Here is a 21,513-nt window from a genome sequence, read left to right on the forward strand (position 1 = left end):
CACGGGAAAACACATACTGACTATTCATCCCCAACTCTGGCTCAGTGCTCCTGGACTTTCATGTCAGTAGGTTTTATATATTTCCCCCACTTTGGATGTTCAGTCAGCAGCGAGCGGTTCAGTCGCTGCTGACAGAGTGTCACTCTGATGTTCACAGGCACATCAAGCGTTTTGTTTTTACTCTGTTTGGTTTCACTTTGTTTTTCGTGTCATGTCATTTTCTTGTTTTGAGCCACGATCTGCTTTTAAAGAGACAACCTAGCGAGAAAAAAAACCCTCACCGCCGGGTGTGCATCTGAATCATGTAAGAATAACAACAGGGAGAGGTCATTCACAGGCAGTCTAATTTGGTCTCCTGGGACCTTTATTTTATTTTGTTTAATGAATCCGCCTCAGTGCTGACAGATTTGACAGATTTTGAAACTTGCTCTGAGACCTGCAGTGTGTATGTTAGGTTTAATGTGTCAGAGAGTTGGACTGCAGAGCTCACCTTGTTCTCCTACAGGGACCCGGCATTTTGCCCAAGCAAACATTTCTCGACACTTTCCCTGACAACTTGCCATGATTTCTGCCCTGAGCACGACTGTAGGTGAGAGGATGATTGCCAAGTGACCCAATAAGACTTTTTTTTCCCAGACGAGACAAATGTGTGTGATGCCTGTCAGTGTGTGCTCATGTGTGAGGCGAGTTTTGTTAGCGTGGCTGTCTAGGACTAGAAATTTCAAAACTATTTTTGATATCTTGTTGAAAGATTGAACTCCACATTGAATTTTTTTAACCTTCAGTAACTCACAGCAAATGTGTTTTGCAAGATGAAATTCCACTTTGATTTCACCTCCAGAAAGCACATTTGTGCAGACTTGTATTGTTAGAAGAAGAAAGATTCAGCTACATTCTTGACGTCGCACTAACACAGTCTGCACACAATAATATGAAATACTCACTCAGGCTGTATGTCACTCCATTATTATAAACATTATTTATACTGTCAATGCTTTATTTCTGAAAGATTATTGAATGATGTCAAATTTGATTTGATTAAAAAGGTCAGGAGATTTTGATTATCACAATGGCTAAGATGCTGCACCCAGTTGGCTAGCTCCTTCAAACTTCTTTGTTTTTTGCTTTGTTACTAGAACACATATTACCTATTACAGACATGGGCTACAGTCATCAGAGAAGGAACCGCGGGGGTTTGGATTAAAGAGCAGCAGACCTTGAGACAATCCACCCATGTCGGCCAGACACAGCACTGTGGGCTGGTTATGTGAGACTACTGCTACATTAAAGCAGTAATCCTGTTGGTTTTGAGTGCTTTAGCTCATTAATCACATCACATGTAAATTACTGCTGACAATTTCCAGTGTTTTTCCTAAAGTGTTTAGATTGACTCTATCCCTTCAAAGCAGCCACAGATTTTAGATAATTCCGCAACAGTATAAAAATCATGTTCAGGAGACCTGAAAGTTGCAGGGTGAGAGAGGTAGTAAACACTGCATTAGTTATTGTTTGCACACACAGACTGGTTTGGAAACTCTTTTTTGTGAGTCAGCTTCTGAAAACCTCTGCATCACAAGCTATGTTGTCAGAAAATCTAATCTAGAAGACAAAAAATGGACAAAGGGTTTGCTGTCCTATCCATTTAGTATGGCTGCCCAAAATAAACTGTTGTTTCATGACAACACTCTCAGCACATAACACAGATGGATTGGCTGTCAGCTGGACTGTGGGCCTTACCTCCATGATTGCCTTAGTGTGTTCCCCCAGGCAAGGCAGGTTGTGAGTGTCCCCCAGGCACTGCACCGCCCAGGGTAGACTCTTCAGGACAGATGCAGCTCTCCTGAAGGCCAGGCATGGACCCTCGATCTCGTTGAATTCATAGATCTCTACCAGCACTTCAAAAGCATCCTAGAGGGAGAGGGAGGCAAGGACATGTGAGAGGAGAACGAATAATGTGGAAGAAAAGATCAAAACTAAACATTTCCACCTGTAAGATATTATATGAAAAGAATTATGTGGCGTGCTTATTGCATGAATCACCATGGATTGTTTAAAGCATTTAAACAAAGGAAAGACAGAGAAAACTCAGGAAAGGAAGCAAGACCAAGCAAAAATGTGTCAGGTGTTCAATCACATGTGAAATGCACTGACCCGTGCAGGAAACCAGAACTCCCTCCAGTTCCTTCGCCCTGCCTTTATCACTCCTTTCTGTCCCTGTCCCTGTCACTGTACAGTAGGACGTGCTGCATGTTGGTTTTCTTCTGGATGACCGAACAGAGACATTAGAGGCTAGCCAACACCAGACAGGAACCTGTCATTTCCCACTTGTTCACAACAGGCTCCCCAGGGGGGGCAAGCATGGACTTTCTCTTTACAAAGGCAAGATGCTCGAACACTCAAATAGGCTGCAGTCAGAATCATGGAAAGAATGAATCCACTAGAGAGCATACGACACTGCCAACTTCCCAGAGTCCTTTACCTTTCAATTCTAATGCTGTTTATTTAAAGCTGCTATTATGATTAATATATGTGGATCAAATGACAACATATAAGTGAAAGAGAACACTTGTAGTGATGAACTGACAGATGTCTCTACAGTCTCCCGTAACCCTACGGAGTCATTGTCATTCAGCCCTTTGTTTTGGTTTTACTGCTCACAACTTTACTGTTTTGATTCACTCTCACAGTTCTCATAGGCATTGTTTACAGGCACAGCTGGTTATAGCAAAAAGCTCCAGAAACCCACTGTACCGTAATACCAGATCGGAGACCTCAGCGCCTACTGATCGTCTACTAGGATTTCTAGTAGTTGCTTGAACGACGACGAGAGGATAAGGAGATAGGGCCTTTTTGTGAGTTCTGCAGCCACCATAGTTTCTCCTACAGTACATGTTTGGAAGACCTTCTTCCGGGTGAATATTGAATTTAATATTTGTGTTAGAGGTCAAACAAGACTGAGAGTCTGTAGCCATGCTAGTGGCTATGTGAGGCTTGTGGATAAATGCATGTTTGTACACTAACATTTGCTTATTACCACAAAACACAAAGTAAAGCTGATAGCTGATGGGAATGTCAATGGTTTTGCAGGTATTTTTGGTCATAAATCAAAGTATTGGACAAATTGCAGTTTTTACCTAATCTTACTTTAGCTTCTACACCTCTACTTCAGGAGTTATGAGTGAAAACATGAAATGTATTTGTAAATGGTTGCTCTGTCCTCAAACCCTATACTTAATTCCTTGGTCCAAAGCCCAGCTGTCCACTTAAATTAACATCTTCTGTAATTCTTAATTTTTTTTTAGATATCCTCTTAACTAACTTATACAGACCAAATGAGATTAGTGAATCAGGGGGACATTTTCAAATGGATTGTTATTGAACCTCAAGAAAATTAAGTGAGAAAAAAAACCCTTAATGAAACAACTTCACTGTCACACTTTCTAATATTGGCATGCAGCTGAACATTTGGCACCCTGTTCAGCTGGCCCGCGTCACAGTTTGCTCTGCTGCTGGAGTGATGAGCTACTGTTGCAGAACCAAGTGGAGGACAGCATGTCACCACAGTAGAGCTGGTTCATCAGTAGAGCCATTCATTAGTTAAACAGGTAATATTTTTATGTGGGCTATGACAAAACACTTCAAACTAGGTTTCTGTTTGAATGTCTCTGAGATGGAGCAGGTTGGTGCAGTGAGGAATAAAGAGCTGCAGGTGGGTTTTCTGCCTAATAATATGAGAACTCCCATTATTTCTAATAGGCAGCACCTTCCTGAAAAAGTTTTTACTAAGGCAAAAAGGTAGAATTTTCTGAAATAAAGTGCAAGTAATAGGTTCTTCCCATTCTTCCTATCCAACCACCAGCTTAAAAACAAAAAAGCCATTAACAAGACATGGTCTGGAAAACAACAGTACAGTATCTGAACATTTATTCAAACTACTCAGAAAATATTTGTGTAGCACATCTTAAATTTCATTAAAAAGTAACTTGATTCAGTTATCACATTTCACTCATTTATAGAAGCATATAACACAAAATGCTAATGTGTCACTGTATGAAAATCCTCAGAGTATTCATCCTGCCAAACCCCCTACACATATTGTGTTATGTGCTTCTTTAAATGAGGAAAATGTGATAATTGCATTGTCTTTTCTTTTTTTTTTTTCAAATTGGTGATGTGCTCTCTCACTATGTAGTTTTAATTTGGTGTGTCATTACACTGTATGCTGCCTACAAAAAATATTTTCCAACCCACAAATTTTTATTAGTTTCAAAGAAGAAACTGCTCTCTTGTCATTTGTCTTCTTTCTCTGACTTCTTTATTATAATTCTGTGTATTGGTGTGGAATATTATGTCTGTTAAGTCTATTTCTACATAACATCAATAATGACAATAACTGACACCATGTGCAAAGCTGCTTCATATACAAACTGATGTTTTTTGTGCAACAAAGAATGCCGTTTTTAAAAGCTCAGAAGCAACCCAATGGTCTCACTACAAAGGGCTGAACAGAATGAGTTGAATGAAGTGACAACCATCAAGAGAGATGGTCAATTCAATGTGTCCACTACATCAAAGAGACCTCTGACAAAACAGCAATTGTGCTTTTGCCATTTTAACAGTTTTCATTAATGCCAATCTCAGAACCCATTGGCTAGGGTCTGACAACGATTTAGGCTCTGGGGCTTCCAGTGCAGCAAGCAGATGTCCGGATAATGGATTCAAAAAAACAGATATATGCATACCGATAGCCGAGGGGTTCTGAGATTGCTCCCAAGTAATAGTACTAGTACTTAAAGATAATTTTGACTTATTACTTTTAGATAGCATGTCAGCCAATGAGTTCCACCTCTTTTGCTTATTTTCCACAAGGACTGTTGACCTGCACGCAACCAAAGCCCACTCAAACGTGATTGGTCAATACTACTCGGACTACGACCAGAAACCAGAATGTTTATGGTACCAAAATCTTGTCCCTTGCCTACAGCTTTTGAAGTTAGCATTCATGTAATGTCTATAAACAGAATGCTAACTTAAACCGACTTACAAGCAAACACACAATGACCTTGACGTATTTACAGTTTAGAACTAACATTTTAGCAAGCTACTGCTGCATGAAACCATAGACATGTCATCATAGCACACTGAAAGATTGGCTAGTTATGGACATGTGCTTGTTGTAATTATTGGAAATCTATGGCGGTCATTAAGTTCATAAGTTCCAACGTTGTAAAGGTGAAGGGGGAGGATGTGATTCCAGGCGCTGCTCAACCATCTGACAAGAACTTTGGTTGGAGTAAACTGACATTTTAATAGTCTTGTGCCTTTTATTCCTGGTTTGGTCCACCAACTTCTGACGAATTAGACGGGTCTCTTTGTTCTAATGGTTGATTCACAATGTGACCACTTTTTCATGCTGGGGGCAGGTATTGTTCAACAGCCCCGTTTCACAGCAGACATTTTTGACTTGTCATAGAAGGAAAAGCACAGGTGCAGCTAATGATGATTAACGATGGCTCTCTTCTATTCAAGTGTCCCAGTAAGCCATGTCAGTGTGACAGCCAGCATGCACAACATCAGAACCCTGAAACTGAAGCAGCCATTATTTGATTTATTCTTTACACCTGTGCTTTATCTGCTGTTGCATTTCTCAGTCGTCCATCTAATGTGTAAATGAATTAATCTTAATTTGATTCAACATTTATAACACAAATATTGTTTTTGTGATAATACTTAAGAAAACTGTGTGTAATATCTTCTCTAAAACCTTAGCTAGCACGGGAGCTTAGAAACCAGTGGGTAATAACTCATGACATTTGGGTCAGGATTTCATATTATGTTAACTCTACCATGCTGTTGTTCTGCCCTTTATGTAATGCATGAATCAGTTATATTTAGAAAGAAGACTGTAATAGAAACACATATCAGTGAAAAACTCTACAGCCGATAAAAGCAGTGTGCCAGTACACAGTGCCTGAAGGACAAATACCGAAAGCCACTACAGGGACTTAACCTGAAGAATTCTAAATCCAGGACCTGGACTTGATGCAGCACAGTGTGACCAGAGCTCAGGACAGACTCGGCCATATTTATGCCTTCCTTTCCTCTCCTCTAGCCAAGCCGCGATCTGAGGTCACTGCACCACCCGCAGTCCTGTGCAGACATGCAGCCTCAGGTCAGTGAGCAGCAGACTTTAGTCCAGCTCACCCAGGAGACGCACTGACCCGTTTACTACAGCACATGGAAAGAGAACGACTCTTTATATCCCAGTAAACACACACACATATACACATATACAAGACAAACACAGACACACACAGACATACATCTGGGCTCTCTTCACAGCATGCAACAAATAGGAGAAGCAAACTTGTAATTGGATAGGTGATAGGGCATGCTTGTGTTGTGCAAGTGTTTAGTGTGCAGAGTGTGTTGCAAGTATGTGTTTAGTTTGGGGTTCCCAGCACCTCACCAATAAGGAAAATTATGAATTACCAAAAATAGATCATTCATAGTAAAACAGACAGTAGGAATCTGCCGAGTGGCTGCATCCAGTGCTTGTAAACACCGCTTAATCCTCTCACTGGTGTGCTCTCGATGGCATGGCAGTTTGCAGTACCTTAGCTTGGACAGTAGCAATATGGGGCACTGCATTTGATGAATTTACTGTTTATCAGACCCCAAATGAGGCAATTAGGTTGGAAAAACAATAGACGCAGCCAGAGCGTGTGTTTCTGGGGACTGGGCTTTACTGATTGCTGTACAAATGCACACAACTTTTTCACTTTATTCACTGGATCTGGATCATATTTTACAGAGAAATTATTTTCAAATGTTCCCTCTGATGTCCTCCAGCTGTTCAGTGATTTATGAAGTTCCCTGATGGAAATACAGCTCTATCCACTTGTTGTTAGCAGTTAGCTAGTTTAGCTGCCCACTAGCCTCTGCTGTTAGCTGGTTAGCCTGCAGCTAACTTGAGATGCTGCACGACATCACAGGAAAAAACAGAAAACATGTAACTTTTGTTTACAACCAAAAAAAGCCCTTTATCTTCCTTTATTTTTTTCTTTCAGTCAAAAAAATGAGTGAGAAATGTTGCAATCAGAGCAAATTCTGTCTAAATTCTGAGCTTTTTGCACACACTTGGATTACTTTTACTTATATTTATCTCATTATTTGACACTTTGGCCTAGTTTAATACCAACATCTGACAATGTCAAATTGTAAATACATCAGTGTTGCACTTGCAGCTTGTTGTGCTGCCCCCAAGTGGCCAAAAAAAATATTATTGCAGGTTTAATTCCTGGGAGCAAACAAGTGAATTTCCTAAAGCGACTGGTGTTCCTTTAATTCAGATGATATTTTCCTGATACTTGTGGAGTGACATAATTGCATTGCTTGTTCCTGCAAAATCACACTCAAGCAGAACACCCAATTATCTCACCTGCAAGAAAACAGATTTTAAGACTTCACACACTGACACACACTCTCCGCAGCCAGTCTGTCAACTGTCATGTTGTTTTAGCAGCTGCATGGAGTCGCCACCGCCTACTCAAAAACCCACCCTGTATATGTGTTCATCTAATTAATGAGGAGTTAAGGGCTGTAAGGGGGATTTGGTGCGCAGGGACGTTGATATAGTACGCCGATTTACCCCCCACTACCAGATATCACGGACATGCCTGCGAGTCATGTTCGCACAGCAGCCCACCTCACGGCATGCATAAAAAGAAACCATGAAAGGAGGTCAGAGAACCCACTGAGAAGAGTTTTAACACGATTAGGAGATGGATTTTATCCATCCCATATCTAATGAATAAGTAGTGGACATAATTCTGGATTTAATGTAATTGAAGGTTTACTTCAAATGTAGAGAATTCAATTCAATTCAATTTTATTTGTATAGCGCCAAATTCATAACAGAAGTTATGTCAGGACACTTTTCAAATAGAGCAGGTCTAGACCGAACTCTTTATAACATTATTTACAGAGACCCAACAGTACCACCATGAGCAAGCACTTGGCGACAAGGGCAAGGAAAAACTGCCTGTTAAGGTTAGGTCAGTGGTCATCTGTCTCGACCAGTTGGGGTGAGAGAGAGAGAGAGACAGAGAGAGAGAGACAGACAGACAGACATGTGCACAGCAACAACAGTATTGGCAATGGCAATCTAGCAGGACCATGGCAGGAGGCTCCACCAGGATCGATAAGAACCTGCGAAGGAGTTTGTATTACTTTTGCTTCTATGAACACCTTCGAAGGAATGATGGAGGCATTTTAATATGAAATCTATATAAGATGTTGTCATGGCATATGTATTTAAACCATATATATCTTTATACATCTTTCCAGATCACTTAAACCAAGCAAGTGCTGAACAAGCACTGTTTGACATTTGACCCATATAGCTTTTTGTTTGTTAGCTTTAAGTTGTAAATATGAACTCCATTGAGGGATGTAGAGAATCAGTTTGATGCATTTAAGGTTCAGTGCTCCCATAACCCCTCCACCCATCTCCTCATCCGTGGCATTGCTCTTATCAATACATTGGAGGCCTTGTGCTGAAGGGAAACAAATTCAGGATGTTTAGCTTTTCCTCTCCGCACCTCTTTCTCTCACAAACTCTGTCTTTCCCTCCTCTCATTTGTCTGGCAAACTGCGTGTGCATGTTGGCTTGTGTGAGTATGTGCGTGTTGCCATCAGAGAAAAGGCATCCGATGCTGCACGTCAATCAGCCAAGACACAAATGTCAATTTTTGTGTCGGCGTACATCAGGCTTATGGTGAAATTATGACAGCAGAAGACTCGTGGCTAAGCAGATAAAAACAGAGAGAGGGTGTAGGCTTGACTTGTGTGTGTACATGCACAAAGACCGTGTGGATTTCGCAGTCACAGCAAGAGCAAGACAGCAAGAGACAACAAGAGTGAGAGAAAGCACAGCAAGAATGGATAGACGAAGCAGGGAGGGATGGTGTTAGACACAAGAGCAGGGAGAAGTGCTACGGGAGTGAAAGAGTGCGAGGCAGAGATGGTGAGGGATAAAGAGGGGGCAGGGATGAATAAATCAATAGTGCATGGCTGTGGAATGAAGGGCCGCTTGCTGCCAGCGAGTGATTGACACCTCACTGGGGTGCTGTTGCTGAGATGATGCTCATCCTCTCTTCCTGATCCTGACACCTCTCTGCACCACCTACTTCCTCCTCCTTCACCAGCAGTGCACACCCTGCTGGCCCCGGATGCTCCTCTCTTCCCCTCCTTCCTGAAATCATCACAGGTTGTTTCCTCCGACACTTCCTCTGTCTGTCTATAATGGATCCCTCCGTGTATGCACTTCAGAATACACTAAGATGTGCACACAACCTCAGCGGTGCAATATAATCACACCCACATGAATACAGATACACATCATTTTTTTATTAATTTTATTTGGTCATGCAAGTGCTTGCTCATGTGGGATTTGTTTGGTCTCTGTAAATAATAAAGAGTCCAGTCTTGACCGGCTCTAAATTAAAAGTGCCCTGAGATAACTTCTGTTATGATTTGGCGCTATATAAATAAAAGTAATTTGAATTGAATGAACCTTTTCATGACAAACACAAGACAAACAGTGTCCAGGTGCAGTCACCTTAAAAAACAAAATACAAAGTGTTAATTACTGAGTGTTGGAAAAAAAGCAAATTACCTCCTGGCTCAGGCTCCTTAATTAACTCTCAGGCTTGAGAGTGGTATCAATCTTGCCATCTAGTTCTCGCCAGGAATGTGAATAGATGTATTTCCCAAAATATTGATAATATGTTCCCATAAAGTTATGTCCAGACGCCACTTCCTGTCTAGCTGCTGTTGTGGGCTCCTTTCACTGACCTTTCTTGGAAAGTGAAGTATATTCCTGGGGTTTACTATAGTCTGCAAATAAATGAGTATCTACTACAGAACACTGATATTACAGTGGAAGTTGAAACCCGTAGTTGCCCAATGGGTGCAAAAAGGCACAATTACAAATCACTCAGCAACTTCAAGGACAGCGCCATGGATTTATCAATACACAGCATAGAGAGGCTACTGTTATTTCAGAACCATGGTCGGGGCCATAGATTGTATCTTAGATACATAAAGCATACATATTCAGCTTAACAACCCCTCTGCCCCTGCACTCTACTAGGGGATGGAGAGAGAGGCTGGCTAACTCTCAAACTAACCAAAATACACCCCCTTTAAATCACCTACTGTTGAAATCTTTTGGCAATGTGATCTTAAAAAACGCAAAGATATATTTATCATATTAAAAATACAGTTATACCTTGGTTTCTTCTTTTGAATCTATTATATCTACCCACACTCTCTTGTCATAGACAATAGCTGTAATCTGTGCTATCTAAAAATGTTAACACTGTTCAGCCCTTTCTGTGCTGAAAGCCATAGACACTCAACCATGAATGTATTATAAGAACTAAAACCAGACTCAAAAATGGCACCTATTCACTTGAGTGGAAATTACTCACCCATCAGCCCAAAGGTTTTCCTATAGCTTCCAGGTTTGCTTCCGCATTGTGCAGCCCACTGCACATGCACATTAGCGTTTCTCCCGCTGGCTCCACCTGCATGTTCCTGTTTAGCACCATGGTCTTTATAGTAGGATAACGTCACACAGTTGGCGCACTCACTTTTCTGGGCTCAGGATAAGTTTTGCTAATATAAAACCTTCATGGTTTAGAAATTCATAACACAAAGAGCAATAACCGGCATATTTGCAGATCGAGATGTTTCTAACATTTAACAGACGCAAATGGGGTCCTTTATATTTTTTTGCAGGGTATTATGTATCATCAATACCGTGAGTGGCCACTGGGAAAAAATGGAGCAAGGCTGAGTGGGGGCACCATATCCATCCATAATACATTAACTCACCCACTGACTCACCTCATTCTGTTGAGCTGGTGATATTTAACCTGTGGTGGTCTAAGGCTTATGGAACACAGTATTTGTTTAAGGAAACTAAAACAGAAATATCACTTAAATAAACTATATCATATCAGGTTTTTTTTTAACAAATTACCATCCTTGTCTAAACAAAATGATTGAACTGCATCGCCTAATGTTGAGAAAGTTCCTTTTGGCTATCTACAAGCACAAAACAGAGCAGCTGCCTTTCAGTGTAATGCTAGCCTGTTAGCCAGCATCATTTTGTTGGCATGTGTTTGCTGTTGGAGAAAGCTGCACTTCTAGCTCCGGCTGTATTTATGTGAAAGAGCTGCTTTGTTAGGACTGGGTATATTAAACGCATTGTAGTGTTTTTGGGGCATACATTGGCTGCGTCACTTGAAAGCAATGCTAAACACGAGTCAAGAGAGTTTGATTTAATTGAACTGAGAGATTCCAATTTACAGTTTAAGTTGAGGAAGTCACACAGGTTTGTATTCACTGTGTCACTGTGTGTAGTGACATAAAACACTACCTCTATGGGACTCAGGGGGTCACCAAAGTTTCAGATTCTACTGGCAAAAGCTTTAAAGCTACAGGACTCTTCAACTAAAATCAGATCTTCTGTTCCATCTGTTTGGAATACATGTTGTGTATTGTGCAAAGCTTTTGAAGTTACATAAATATCAAATGATTGTGAAAACATTTCCATATTGGAATCCAGATTTTATAAGTCAAGTGCAAATGTTGGACTGACAGGGTCTTTCTTTTTTGCCCATAATATTGAGATAGCCAAATAAATAATGAAAAAACAGATATCACTATCACTTGAAGACTAACTCATATGGTTGTGGTTGCTAGGTGACAGTGACATTGACTAGCCATGACACAGCAGTGCCTGTACCAAAAAAGATATTGCTTGGCCATATTCTGGACTGTACTATTTTTTTATACTATGCTTGAGACAGATATGCAGCCTGACAGGAGTCAGAGAATAATGTTGCCACATGGCGGCTCAAATACAACAATAACATGAATATTATTTTGCCCATCAAGGTGAGGGTGTTTAACGACGTGGTTTTGTTGTGAGTCTTTGCTGCAATCATCTTTTGTTACAAAGGATGTTGGTTGTTACCCCCGCTGCCTTAAGACGTATTTCTCCTCTGACACCGCTCATCAATACAGTGTCAAGTGACATCTGATTTTGCTAATGAGTGAGAATGAACTTTTCAAGCGCATGTTATTGACAACGTTAATGAAGGAGAAGCAGTAATCCATATTTGGCCACATTCCAACACTGTGACATACATGACTTGACAGCAAGGACACCAACCACCTAATGCAGTATAGTTGCAGTATATCTACAGTGTTAAATCTAAATGATAAAACTACCCCCATGTCATTTAAAAGAAAACCTTCTTGTTCGTATCAGTTATCATTTGCGACTGAAATGGAGGAGCTAATTGTCAGTGCGTGCTCACATACTGAATACAAAGATAAAGACAGACATCACACACATATACACATTAAAGTATCTCGGTCCCATAGAAAGCCTTTTCATTAGACATGTATTTGCAGGGATTACATCATTACTGTGCCTCAATCAAGCAGACAGGAAGACACATCAAGGATAGCTTTACCATCATGGATCAATAGCTTCCCCCTCATTAGCACTGCATTGCACTGTATTGTATATAGTAGATCATATCCTGGGTCTAGAGACTTGGCTTACAGTCAAAGGACAAGGCAAATCGTTGTTTTTTTGTCTGACTGAAATATTTCAAGTCATTGCATTTTACCTGCCTCTGTGGAGTGTTTTACCTGTGGCTTTCTGAAGACCATATCTAGAACAACCTCTCTCTCTAATCAGAAAGTCTTCTTTGATGTGGCTTTATGTGGGGATAATGAGTTAATCATGGGGATAGGAAAATTGCTAATTATGGAGTTAATGCTGTGGAAAGAAACAGGGGATACGAGCTTGAACAGCATCCCTCCCCAGGTGAGACATGTGTGGGTGTGCATATCTCCACATGTCCGTCCATGTGGACAGAACATGCATGCAAGCACATGTGGTTGGATTTCGGTACACGTGTGCACATCTATTATGTACATTTACCGTCACTGGGAGGTAAAAAGTCATTATGAAACAGATGCCTCACAGGCCCTTCGGTAAGCTGTTCTTAATAGGTCTTACAGAAATTTATCAGCGGGTCTCCACACTCCCACACAACACAGACATAGGTTTGCCAGTTACTTCACGGGGATATTGCACATCCCAGACCTCTAATTTCATATTCTGTGCCAAATATGGTATCAAGACAGTGCCTCTGAGAAGGATCCCAAAAAGCAAAATGAGAGAGAGTACACCACTATGGATGTGTCTTTGCATATAGTCTCTATTTCTTCATTAAGCAAGATTGTGAATGTTCCATTAGGTCACAGCAGTGTTATTAAACTTACAATTACTGTTTTTATTATGAATTAGTCCGCCACTTATGTCATGATTAATTATTTTCTAGATTAATTGTTTATAAAATGAAAATCATCATTTCCATTATTTCCCAGAACTCAAAGCAACGTGACTCAAATGGCTCTTTTTTCCCCAACTAACAGTCCAAATCCCAAAGATATTCCATTCGCAATGATTTAAAAAAGAGAAAGGCAAAGCCTGACATTTATGAAGCTGGAAAATTGTTGATTGTTGACTGATAAATGTCCTTAATGATTAATAGGTTATCAAAAATATTGTTTAATTTAATAATACGTACTTGCACAGTGGTTTATTTTTTGTTTGGTTAATACTTTGACTGCATATTGTACACACTACCTTGTTCCTACTTTCTGACTTGTTTCTCACTCTGCACCTGCAGCTACACTGCCATTATCTGAATGCAATATCATTTCCCTTTCCCTTCACGCTCATCAACACCTAAGCCAATCAGCCGGTGAACCACTTCCCCATTCTGTGTGGGAACCTTAGAGTCCCTTCCTCAGCCGCCCGCCCCACCACCCCTCCCTCCCACCCACACCTCCCACCAGATGGCAGAGGGACAGATCCATCATTGCTTGTGAGGAGTGTCACGTTCGTCACCCACCTTGGCGTGGCGCACGGCGCCTCAGGGCGTGTCCGTGCCAGCCCCCGTGCCAGGGATCGTGGGCATGTCAGCTGTTGCACCTCCAACGTGCCGCAGCTGCAGATGCTACTCATTTGCAGGTTAATGTATTTTGGGGAAGAGTTGTGTCAGAGCGCTGGTGAGTGAAGCAAGCCAGCCATCCAATTAGAGCAGAACAGATTAGTGGGGGTTTTACATTGCAAAGTCAGAGCGACAGCCTCTGGTGGCTGAAAGTGTGGTTGTGCCCAGAGTGAGGTTAGATAACAGTTTCTTACTGTGAAAATCTTGTTATTGTTTTCTGTGGTTGTCCGTCTCTGGCAGGCATATTGAGAAACAGTGGCCACTGCAGTGGGTGTAGGACCTTCTGGCAATGTGGGCAATGTGTCCTGTGTACAAAAATAACCAGAGAACTATAAACACACACACACATACACAATCATATATCACCTTAATTTCTGAGCTCTTGCAAATAGTTGACCGTCTACATGTGTAAATGTGTGTAAACCTATTGCTGACTAGCATAGAGCCAAGAGTTCAAATTGAATTACATAAAAATGTAGCCATTTGCCTTGGAGAAGTTATTTTTATGACTGTGTGTCTCCAGGGCAACAGGCTAATGACACTCATCTCACAGTCTGGTGGCATCCAAATCCATTACGCTACCTAACCCGTGGCATTACAAATCTGCTTGCCATCATCCAATTTGCCTCCTGTAAATTGCCTTTTCATTCTATGAAGAAATGGTTCCCCATTTGTAATATATGTGTCAAAAGGATTACCAATGTAATATTAATATTCTTGCAGACAATTAGACATCACAAAAGGGAACATTGTGTCCATAAAATTACCCATGGATTGGGTGGGAGAATGATACAGAGAGGGGAGGAAGAGGAGAGAGAGGAAGATGAAGAGATTGTCACCACACAGTGTTGACTGGGGCTGATGCTGCAGACGGAACAGGGGTGTCTCTAAAAGATAATGAAAAGAGCTAGTACCTCTCACACTGCTGGGCTGAATCAATCAGTAAGGGATTCAAAAAATGTTCATCATTTATTCTCTGCCAGGAGCCTTTCCTGTTCTCAAAAAAAAAATAACTTGAATAACTTTGAATATATTTCACGGCACAATTTTTCTGCCAATCAAAAGTAAAACTGTCTTAGAAACTCCCTAACTGCGCTGCAACAGGGGGTGCTCCATCACTTTTCCACCTCAGCTGCCGTTTGTTTAATCCAATATGGGATTGTGGGTCCATGGAGACAAACGTCTGTGCATCAGCATGCAGAGGTTGGTTTTCCCCATCTGGGCTCGGTTATTATACAGGCCTATAACTCTGTGCAAGTTAAAGCTCTCAGACTGATCTCAGAGGCAGCGTATCCCCTCCTGGCCTCCTCTCCAGTGTCCTCTCCACCTTTGCTGTATGGCTTAGATGTAACTAAGCTAATGTGTGCAGTCTACACTACAGCTTCCTTTCTGCACATATCTGCTGAGGTGAAAAGGTATAGTGAGCGTTGTAGGACCTTGCCCACTCCTGCGCCCCTCCTCTAAACTGTAGAGACACTCCAGGCCTGTTCCTGCCACCATGTTAATGCCTGTCACACAGGCAGAGAAGTGCACTCAGGTGGGTTAGAGCAATCCTCTCGGGCTGCTGAGCAGGACAAAGTTCACAGAGGTTCCACCGCTTAAGGGAGGCTGCTCGCACCTGCACCCACAGACTTACACACTAACCCACAAACATTGTCCTCAGACATCCAGCCCACCTGTCTCCCAGCAGAAGAGTGAAGTCAGACACATGTTCATAAGTCAGATACAAACTCTGAATCTCTTCCTTTCAAGCAGCGTATTCCTACATCTCACCACCTCTCCACTTTAACAGGCTAAACAGCCTCTCTGCAAGCCAGGAAGCAATGTTACATTATAAATACAAATATTACATTTCAATGGGTTTAATACTTAAAATTCCTCCCTGACTTGCAGTGGAATATTTATGATAGTAAAACACATTGCATTTCCAGACTATCAAGAAGAGCCGCAGGCAAATGTGCCCAAGAAGTAGCCTGTTTGGGGAATATTTTATCCCTACATGGTAGCTCCTTAAATGGATTTATGACTCATAAAAACAATCTACTGGAAGCGCCGCACACATAAATGCCACCACATATTACCTCGTTCACTTCTGAGAGGAATTGCATCACAAAACAAGAAGACAACTGGGCTCCTGGTTACCTGGGGAGATGGGTCAATAAATGTCAGCATGGAATCATTAGCCTTGTCACTTAATGATGCAGCCGACTAGAAGCTGATGTGCCACACTCACGTGGCCATGTGGAAACAATGCTAGAGCAAGACAAAAGCATTTTTGGGGGGGGGGTATTTCTCATGAAGGCACAAATGCAGCGAATGTCATTGCGGCCGTTAATGCCGTCACAGGCTGTTAGGAGGAACCCTAGATGGAGCTTGGCAAATGTGACTTCAGTAGTTGAGTGTTTTTCCCTCTCCACTGTGGGAGGAACAGGAGACAACATATTTCTTTATTTTGGATGCATATGCTGCCAAGCCCTCATAGTGTCATGCACAAGGGGAAATATGTGTTTTTCCATGTGTTTCACTTAGCGGGCCGCTCTAAGCCCTGACGTCCAGCCGATGGGTTTATTTGACACTCCCACGCAACATGGGGGATGTTTCTGTTGCCATCAGCGATGTGAAGTGTTGTAATATGAGCAGAGGCAAAAAGAAGTTATATGTGTCGTCTTTGTAAGAGCTCCCTGTCTGGGGGTTGACATTTTAGATCTGCAGAAGCTCACTACATAGCAAGTAGTAGAAGGAATACCTTCACAATATGCATTTCCTGCATAAAAGAGTATTCAGTTATTGTTTTCTCAAATACTGCATGCGCATGTCATTTCTTTCGTGGTAACATACTCAATGAAAAGCTTCCTTTTTGGTTTGTGGTGCCACCTAGTGCTTGTCCTACATTTTTCTATATATTTCTTTCGAACCTGAATGAGGTGTCTGGTCTCCACAGCAACAGGTCTCCCTTCCCTCATGCTGTCAGTGAACCAGCTGATGTCGAGCACATGCATGTTAGGTAGATTCTTGGGGGCACACTCCTTTAGCCAGTTCCACAGGGATGAAGCCGTGCTGTCCTCTGACACCACATGAGTGACCTCATTGCTGTAGAGGAAGAAGAAAAACACTGTCAGAAGGTTCATAGTTCAGTTTAAAGGACCAGTGTGTAGGATTTTACTGGCACTGAGCGGTGAAGTCAGGTCTGTTTTTCTGGCCACGAAAAGCATATTTTCGCAGTATCAACGTAACTCGTAAACAAAACTTCCCATGCACTGCCAACAACAGTCAGCTGCTGGTAGGTTGCAGGATGATCGAACATCAAAATTAACCACTGCAACCAAAGTAACTTAAAACCTGCAACATAATGAAGAGGTTGAACACACTGGCCAAAATGCAATCTTGAAACCCATTGGCTATCATTGAACAATAATTTAGCTTTTTTAAAATGTATCTGCATTCATATGTGGACATCTGAAGAACATAAAGATGAACAGAAATACATCATTATCACATATACATTTTCTTAATTGGACTTACCCAGATATTGTTTCTAGGCTACACTGGAAGACCCGAAACTTGCCGTTGTCCCCAGAGGCTAAATTGTCGCCAGATGATAGCCAACAGGGTTCGAAGATTGCGTGCAACACAGCCCCTGATCTGTCATTGGATTCTGATTTAAAAACCATGTGACGTCACCTTTTTCCTTCCGCGGCTCCAAACCAGTTTGAAGAACACACATACAGAAATCCATCATGTGAAAGTGTTCATGTACAACCAAATAGCTCATGGTAAGAAGCTGAGTGAAGTTATTAAGTTTCTCTTAATGCACAAAATTAGCAGACAAAAGCCTTAATACCGTGTTTGTGGATTAGCAGGATTCCCAGGGTGCCTTGCATTGTTTGATTGAAAGATTTTCTTCACTGCTTGATTTAACAGAAAGAACTTTCCTGTCTTGTTCTCAGCAGCCTTGAGAGAGTGCAGAGATTCAAGTGAGGCTTTTGAAATGCAGCTCAGATCTCAGTATCGTGGTCTTATTCGTGCTGTTTGGGGATCAACACTGGGTGAACAACAATCAGCACAGACCCTCAGTGCCTCCCTCCACTGTTTGATAGCTGAACTCATTCAACCAGTGCCTCCTAGAGGTCCGCCGAGACTTTCTCAACAGACTTTTTTACCACGGCCTCCTCCCCTCTGCTTCCTGCCATGCAGTCTAACTACCATACCCAATCAGGGCGCTCAGCCGTGCATAATTACCCTCAGCACGCCCCTCCTCTACCTCTCCTGGCGTTGGTAAATCGGTGGAAAGACTCCTTAAGACATGTCCCAGCAGAGCTCAGGCTGAGGCGTAATTGGCCAAATCGCTGGCGAAACTAATCCTCTATCTGCTCGGCATACCAGTCCGGCCACCGATGGTACATGTTGTTGTTGTTTTTTATCCTTCCCAGCACAAAGACATGGACAAAAAGCCTCTAAAACAGATACATTTGAGGTATGTAAGGTTGGACACAGCTATTATCTGAAAAAGCTCAAACTCACTTGCCGTGAACAGTTGTCTAACCACAGTAATAGAGATTTGGCTCTTTGGTTGATTTCCCTCTCAAATCACAAGGGGTTGAGTTGCTCTGTTGGAACAAGATTGACGATCATAGAAAAAAAAACGTTCTCTCTTTACCTAGATATAATCCAGCCCATGAATTTGGATCCTTATCTTATGCGTAGCTGTACAGAATGTAAAACAGCAGATTGACATGCAAATGAGCGAGAATGCAAGCCCAGCACCAGATAGTACTTCCCAGAATCAGTGGGACTGCGCCCAGACACAAGGACAGACTAAAGTCAATGGGCTTTGATATAGAGAACTCTCTCGAGTCGTCTCTCTGCCCCCGTTCATGTCAGCGGCTACCCTCCTATTCCTCCTAGTGAAAACCAACAGGCTGATCAAAGACAGAGTATGTCCACAACAGATTTTTACACCATAGCAAGGCTTCATCTGTTTGCTTTTTACAGCTGCTCCCATGGGACCTCTTCACTGAGATATGTAAGATAATTGTAAGTGGTGTATTAATCATAATAAATAAACATCTAAATTAAACTCCATTGAATTATTTTTTAACTGGCTCAAGAAGAGCTGCTTCCACGCCTAATCAACCAAGATGTCACATCGCAGATGAACAACATGAGGAAGTGGCCATTTGCTAAAGCCTTCCCTCCGGACACAGATTGTCCAATCACAGCTTAATTTGGCAAGGCAGGCCTGTCAAGCTTTGGATTTATCTGCATGTTGAAGTGGTTTGCACATGGCTGTAGTGAGACTGATACACAGAGTGTGATTTGGAAGGTTTTTATTTTCTACCCTATTCAAAACCGAATATCCAACTTAAGTTCACCCCGGTCATTCATGAAAGAGCATTTATTGCAGCTCATCAATCAGCCAGGACAAACATGTCGATATTTGGATCCATGTTCATGTGCATCAGACTTGAAATGAGGACAAGAAGAGACTGGTGTGTGCGTGTGTCATGTGTTTGTGTGTCAGCGTGTGTATGCGAGCAAATTCCTTTATGCACAGAGGAGTCCACACAGTGTATCTGACCATATGCTCAAGGCAGTGTGCCTATAACTTGTGGAAGACTAGATACGGGAGGTGTTGCTATCAAACTGCAGCTGATATCAGTTTTGTCGGCTTGCAGAATTAATGTCAGTTTGAGGCAGGCACGCTCTACTTCCTGTCGTTGGTTTCAGACAATTGTATCAAGCCAAGTGTAACCGTAGGAGCGCTCAAGCTGTGTTTCTGGGAATGCTGCCATGGCCAAGCTGGCGCACGGCTGGCATGAACACTTAGACGCGCATTTGAACACACACACACACACACACACATGTTGGTTTACTATACCTGTGAGGACCCTTTAAATGAACTAAATCACATGCTAACTTCAACCATTTTTTTTTTTTACCTTAAGGGGACTTAAATTTGGAAATTTAAAAACTAACCTCACTGTGAATATTTAAAAGTGAAATAGATTCTTGCAAAATAAAAGCAGAGAGCACACACACACACACACACACACACACACACACATGCTCACCAGAGGAGCTCAAAGTCTGAGTTTGAGCTGCCCAGCCTCAAAAACAATGTCACTTTTAAAAAAGGGAGGTTGCATCAACAGTAACAGTAGCCTCAAAGGAACCTGACTCTGAAGCGTTGGGTGTCAAGCAGAGGGCTTCTGCTGTGTTCACAGTTTTGGATTTAAAGGATACTTTCAATTAGAGACAGAAGAAATGAAGAAGGCATGCTGCTTCCATAATTACTGCACAATAGATGATTCATCACTGCAAGGAACAAGCACACAAAACATCTCTCCTTAAGTGCGACTTAACAAAAAACTTTCACCCAAACTCATTAAAAAAGTTTGTGTTTGCTCTGTTACCTTTCTTCCAATGATTCTACTTTTCTCACTGTCAACTGGGTGTAGCTGGGTTAGACAATTTCTTCCCCGTCCTAAACGTATTTACGTCGGAACTGTGAGATATGGCTCAGGGGGGAGAATCCACTAAGCTGTAGCAGAGAAAGGATAAATGCCCTAACCTTCTCTAATTAAGTATTCATGACACTATAGTGTCTCTGTAATCAGCTAATTGGACCTTAACTTCTTTAAAAAAGTTATGTTTTTAAGAGAATAGCACGTAGAAACACTGAATATAGTCCTGACCTTTTTTTTCAGAGGAACAGTTTAACAGTCTGATGTTTCTTTCCTGTAAACATCTGGGATGTAGGTTATCTCCATCATTTTAACTGCTTCTACAGACTCTGTAAATGAAAATGTTTATTTAAGCGTGCAATTAAGTCTTCATTTTGCATTTACTGGCCCAGCTGCTAGACAGTACAACAGTGCTCAAACAGGCCGTTAATTAGTATTGGGACCTTCCTTTTCACTATAAATGCCTTGAAAGCCAACCACAAGGTCAAACAATTCTGGCTGGTACTGATAGAAAAACAACACAGACCCAGAAAATACTCCTCTTGCATCCTTCTAAGCTCTACATTAGCGCGTTCTCTTGGGTTTCACATTCAGAAAAGCTTTTAGGCCCCAGCCCTGTTCAGTCAGTGAAAAACAAAATGGCAAGCTTTTTCCAACCTGAGGACGTCTTCCACAGCAAAGCCCTTTGACCTGGCCAGCTGGGTCAGAAAGCTTCTCCTGCTGTGGCCCATTTTCCTCTCCACCAGGTACAGTCTGACATCTTCAAACTTCACCTCTTCACGCCTGGAAACACCGGCATCCACTGGTCTCGACCTTTTCCTCGCACGAGGCACAATAGGAGTGTGGAACATCTCTCGTGAGACCCAACTATCCAAAGTATTTCTGCACCTCTAGGAATTTCTGCTGTTTGGAGCTTTTTCTGTTGTTGCGTGCCACTTAAC

General features: G+C 41.8%; 1 protein-coding gene across 2 annotated transcripts in view; it reads right to left on the reverse strand.

Moving 5' to 3' along the window:
* Positions 1–21,513, reverse strand: part of dntt (deoxynucleotidyltransferase, terminal) — a 76,941-nt gene extending 55,428 nt beyond the window's left edge. For both annotated transcript variants that reach the window (XM_051425314.1, XM_051425305.1), the window contains exons 1-4: positions 21,230–21,513; positions 17,024–17,198; positions 14,303–14,413; positions 1,738–1,908 (exon numbers count right to left, since the gene is read on the reverse strand). In XM_051425314.1, the coding sequence (XP_051281274.1) occupies positions 1,738–1,908; positions 14,303–14,413; positions 17,024–17,198; positions 21,230–21,423 (651 nt within the window). In that variant the 5' untranslated portion in view covers positions 21,424–21,513. The remainder of the gene's footprint in view (positions 1–1,737; positions 1,909–14,302; positions 14,414–17,023; positions 17,199–21,229) is intronic.

Source organism: Dicentrarchus labrax, unplaced genomic scaffold, assembly GCF_905237075.1.
Source record: "Dicentrarchus labrax unplaced genomic scaffold, dlabrax2021, whole genome shotgun sequence".
NCBI lineage: Eukaryota > Metazoa > Chordata > Actinopteri > Moronidae > Dicentrarchus > Dicentrarchus labrax.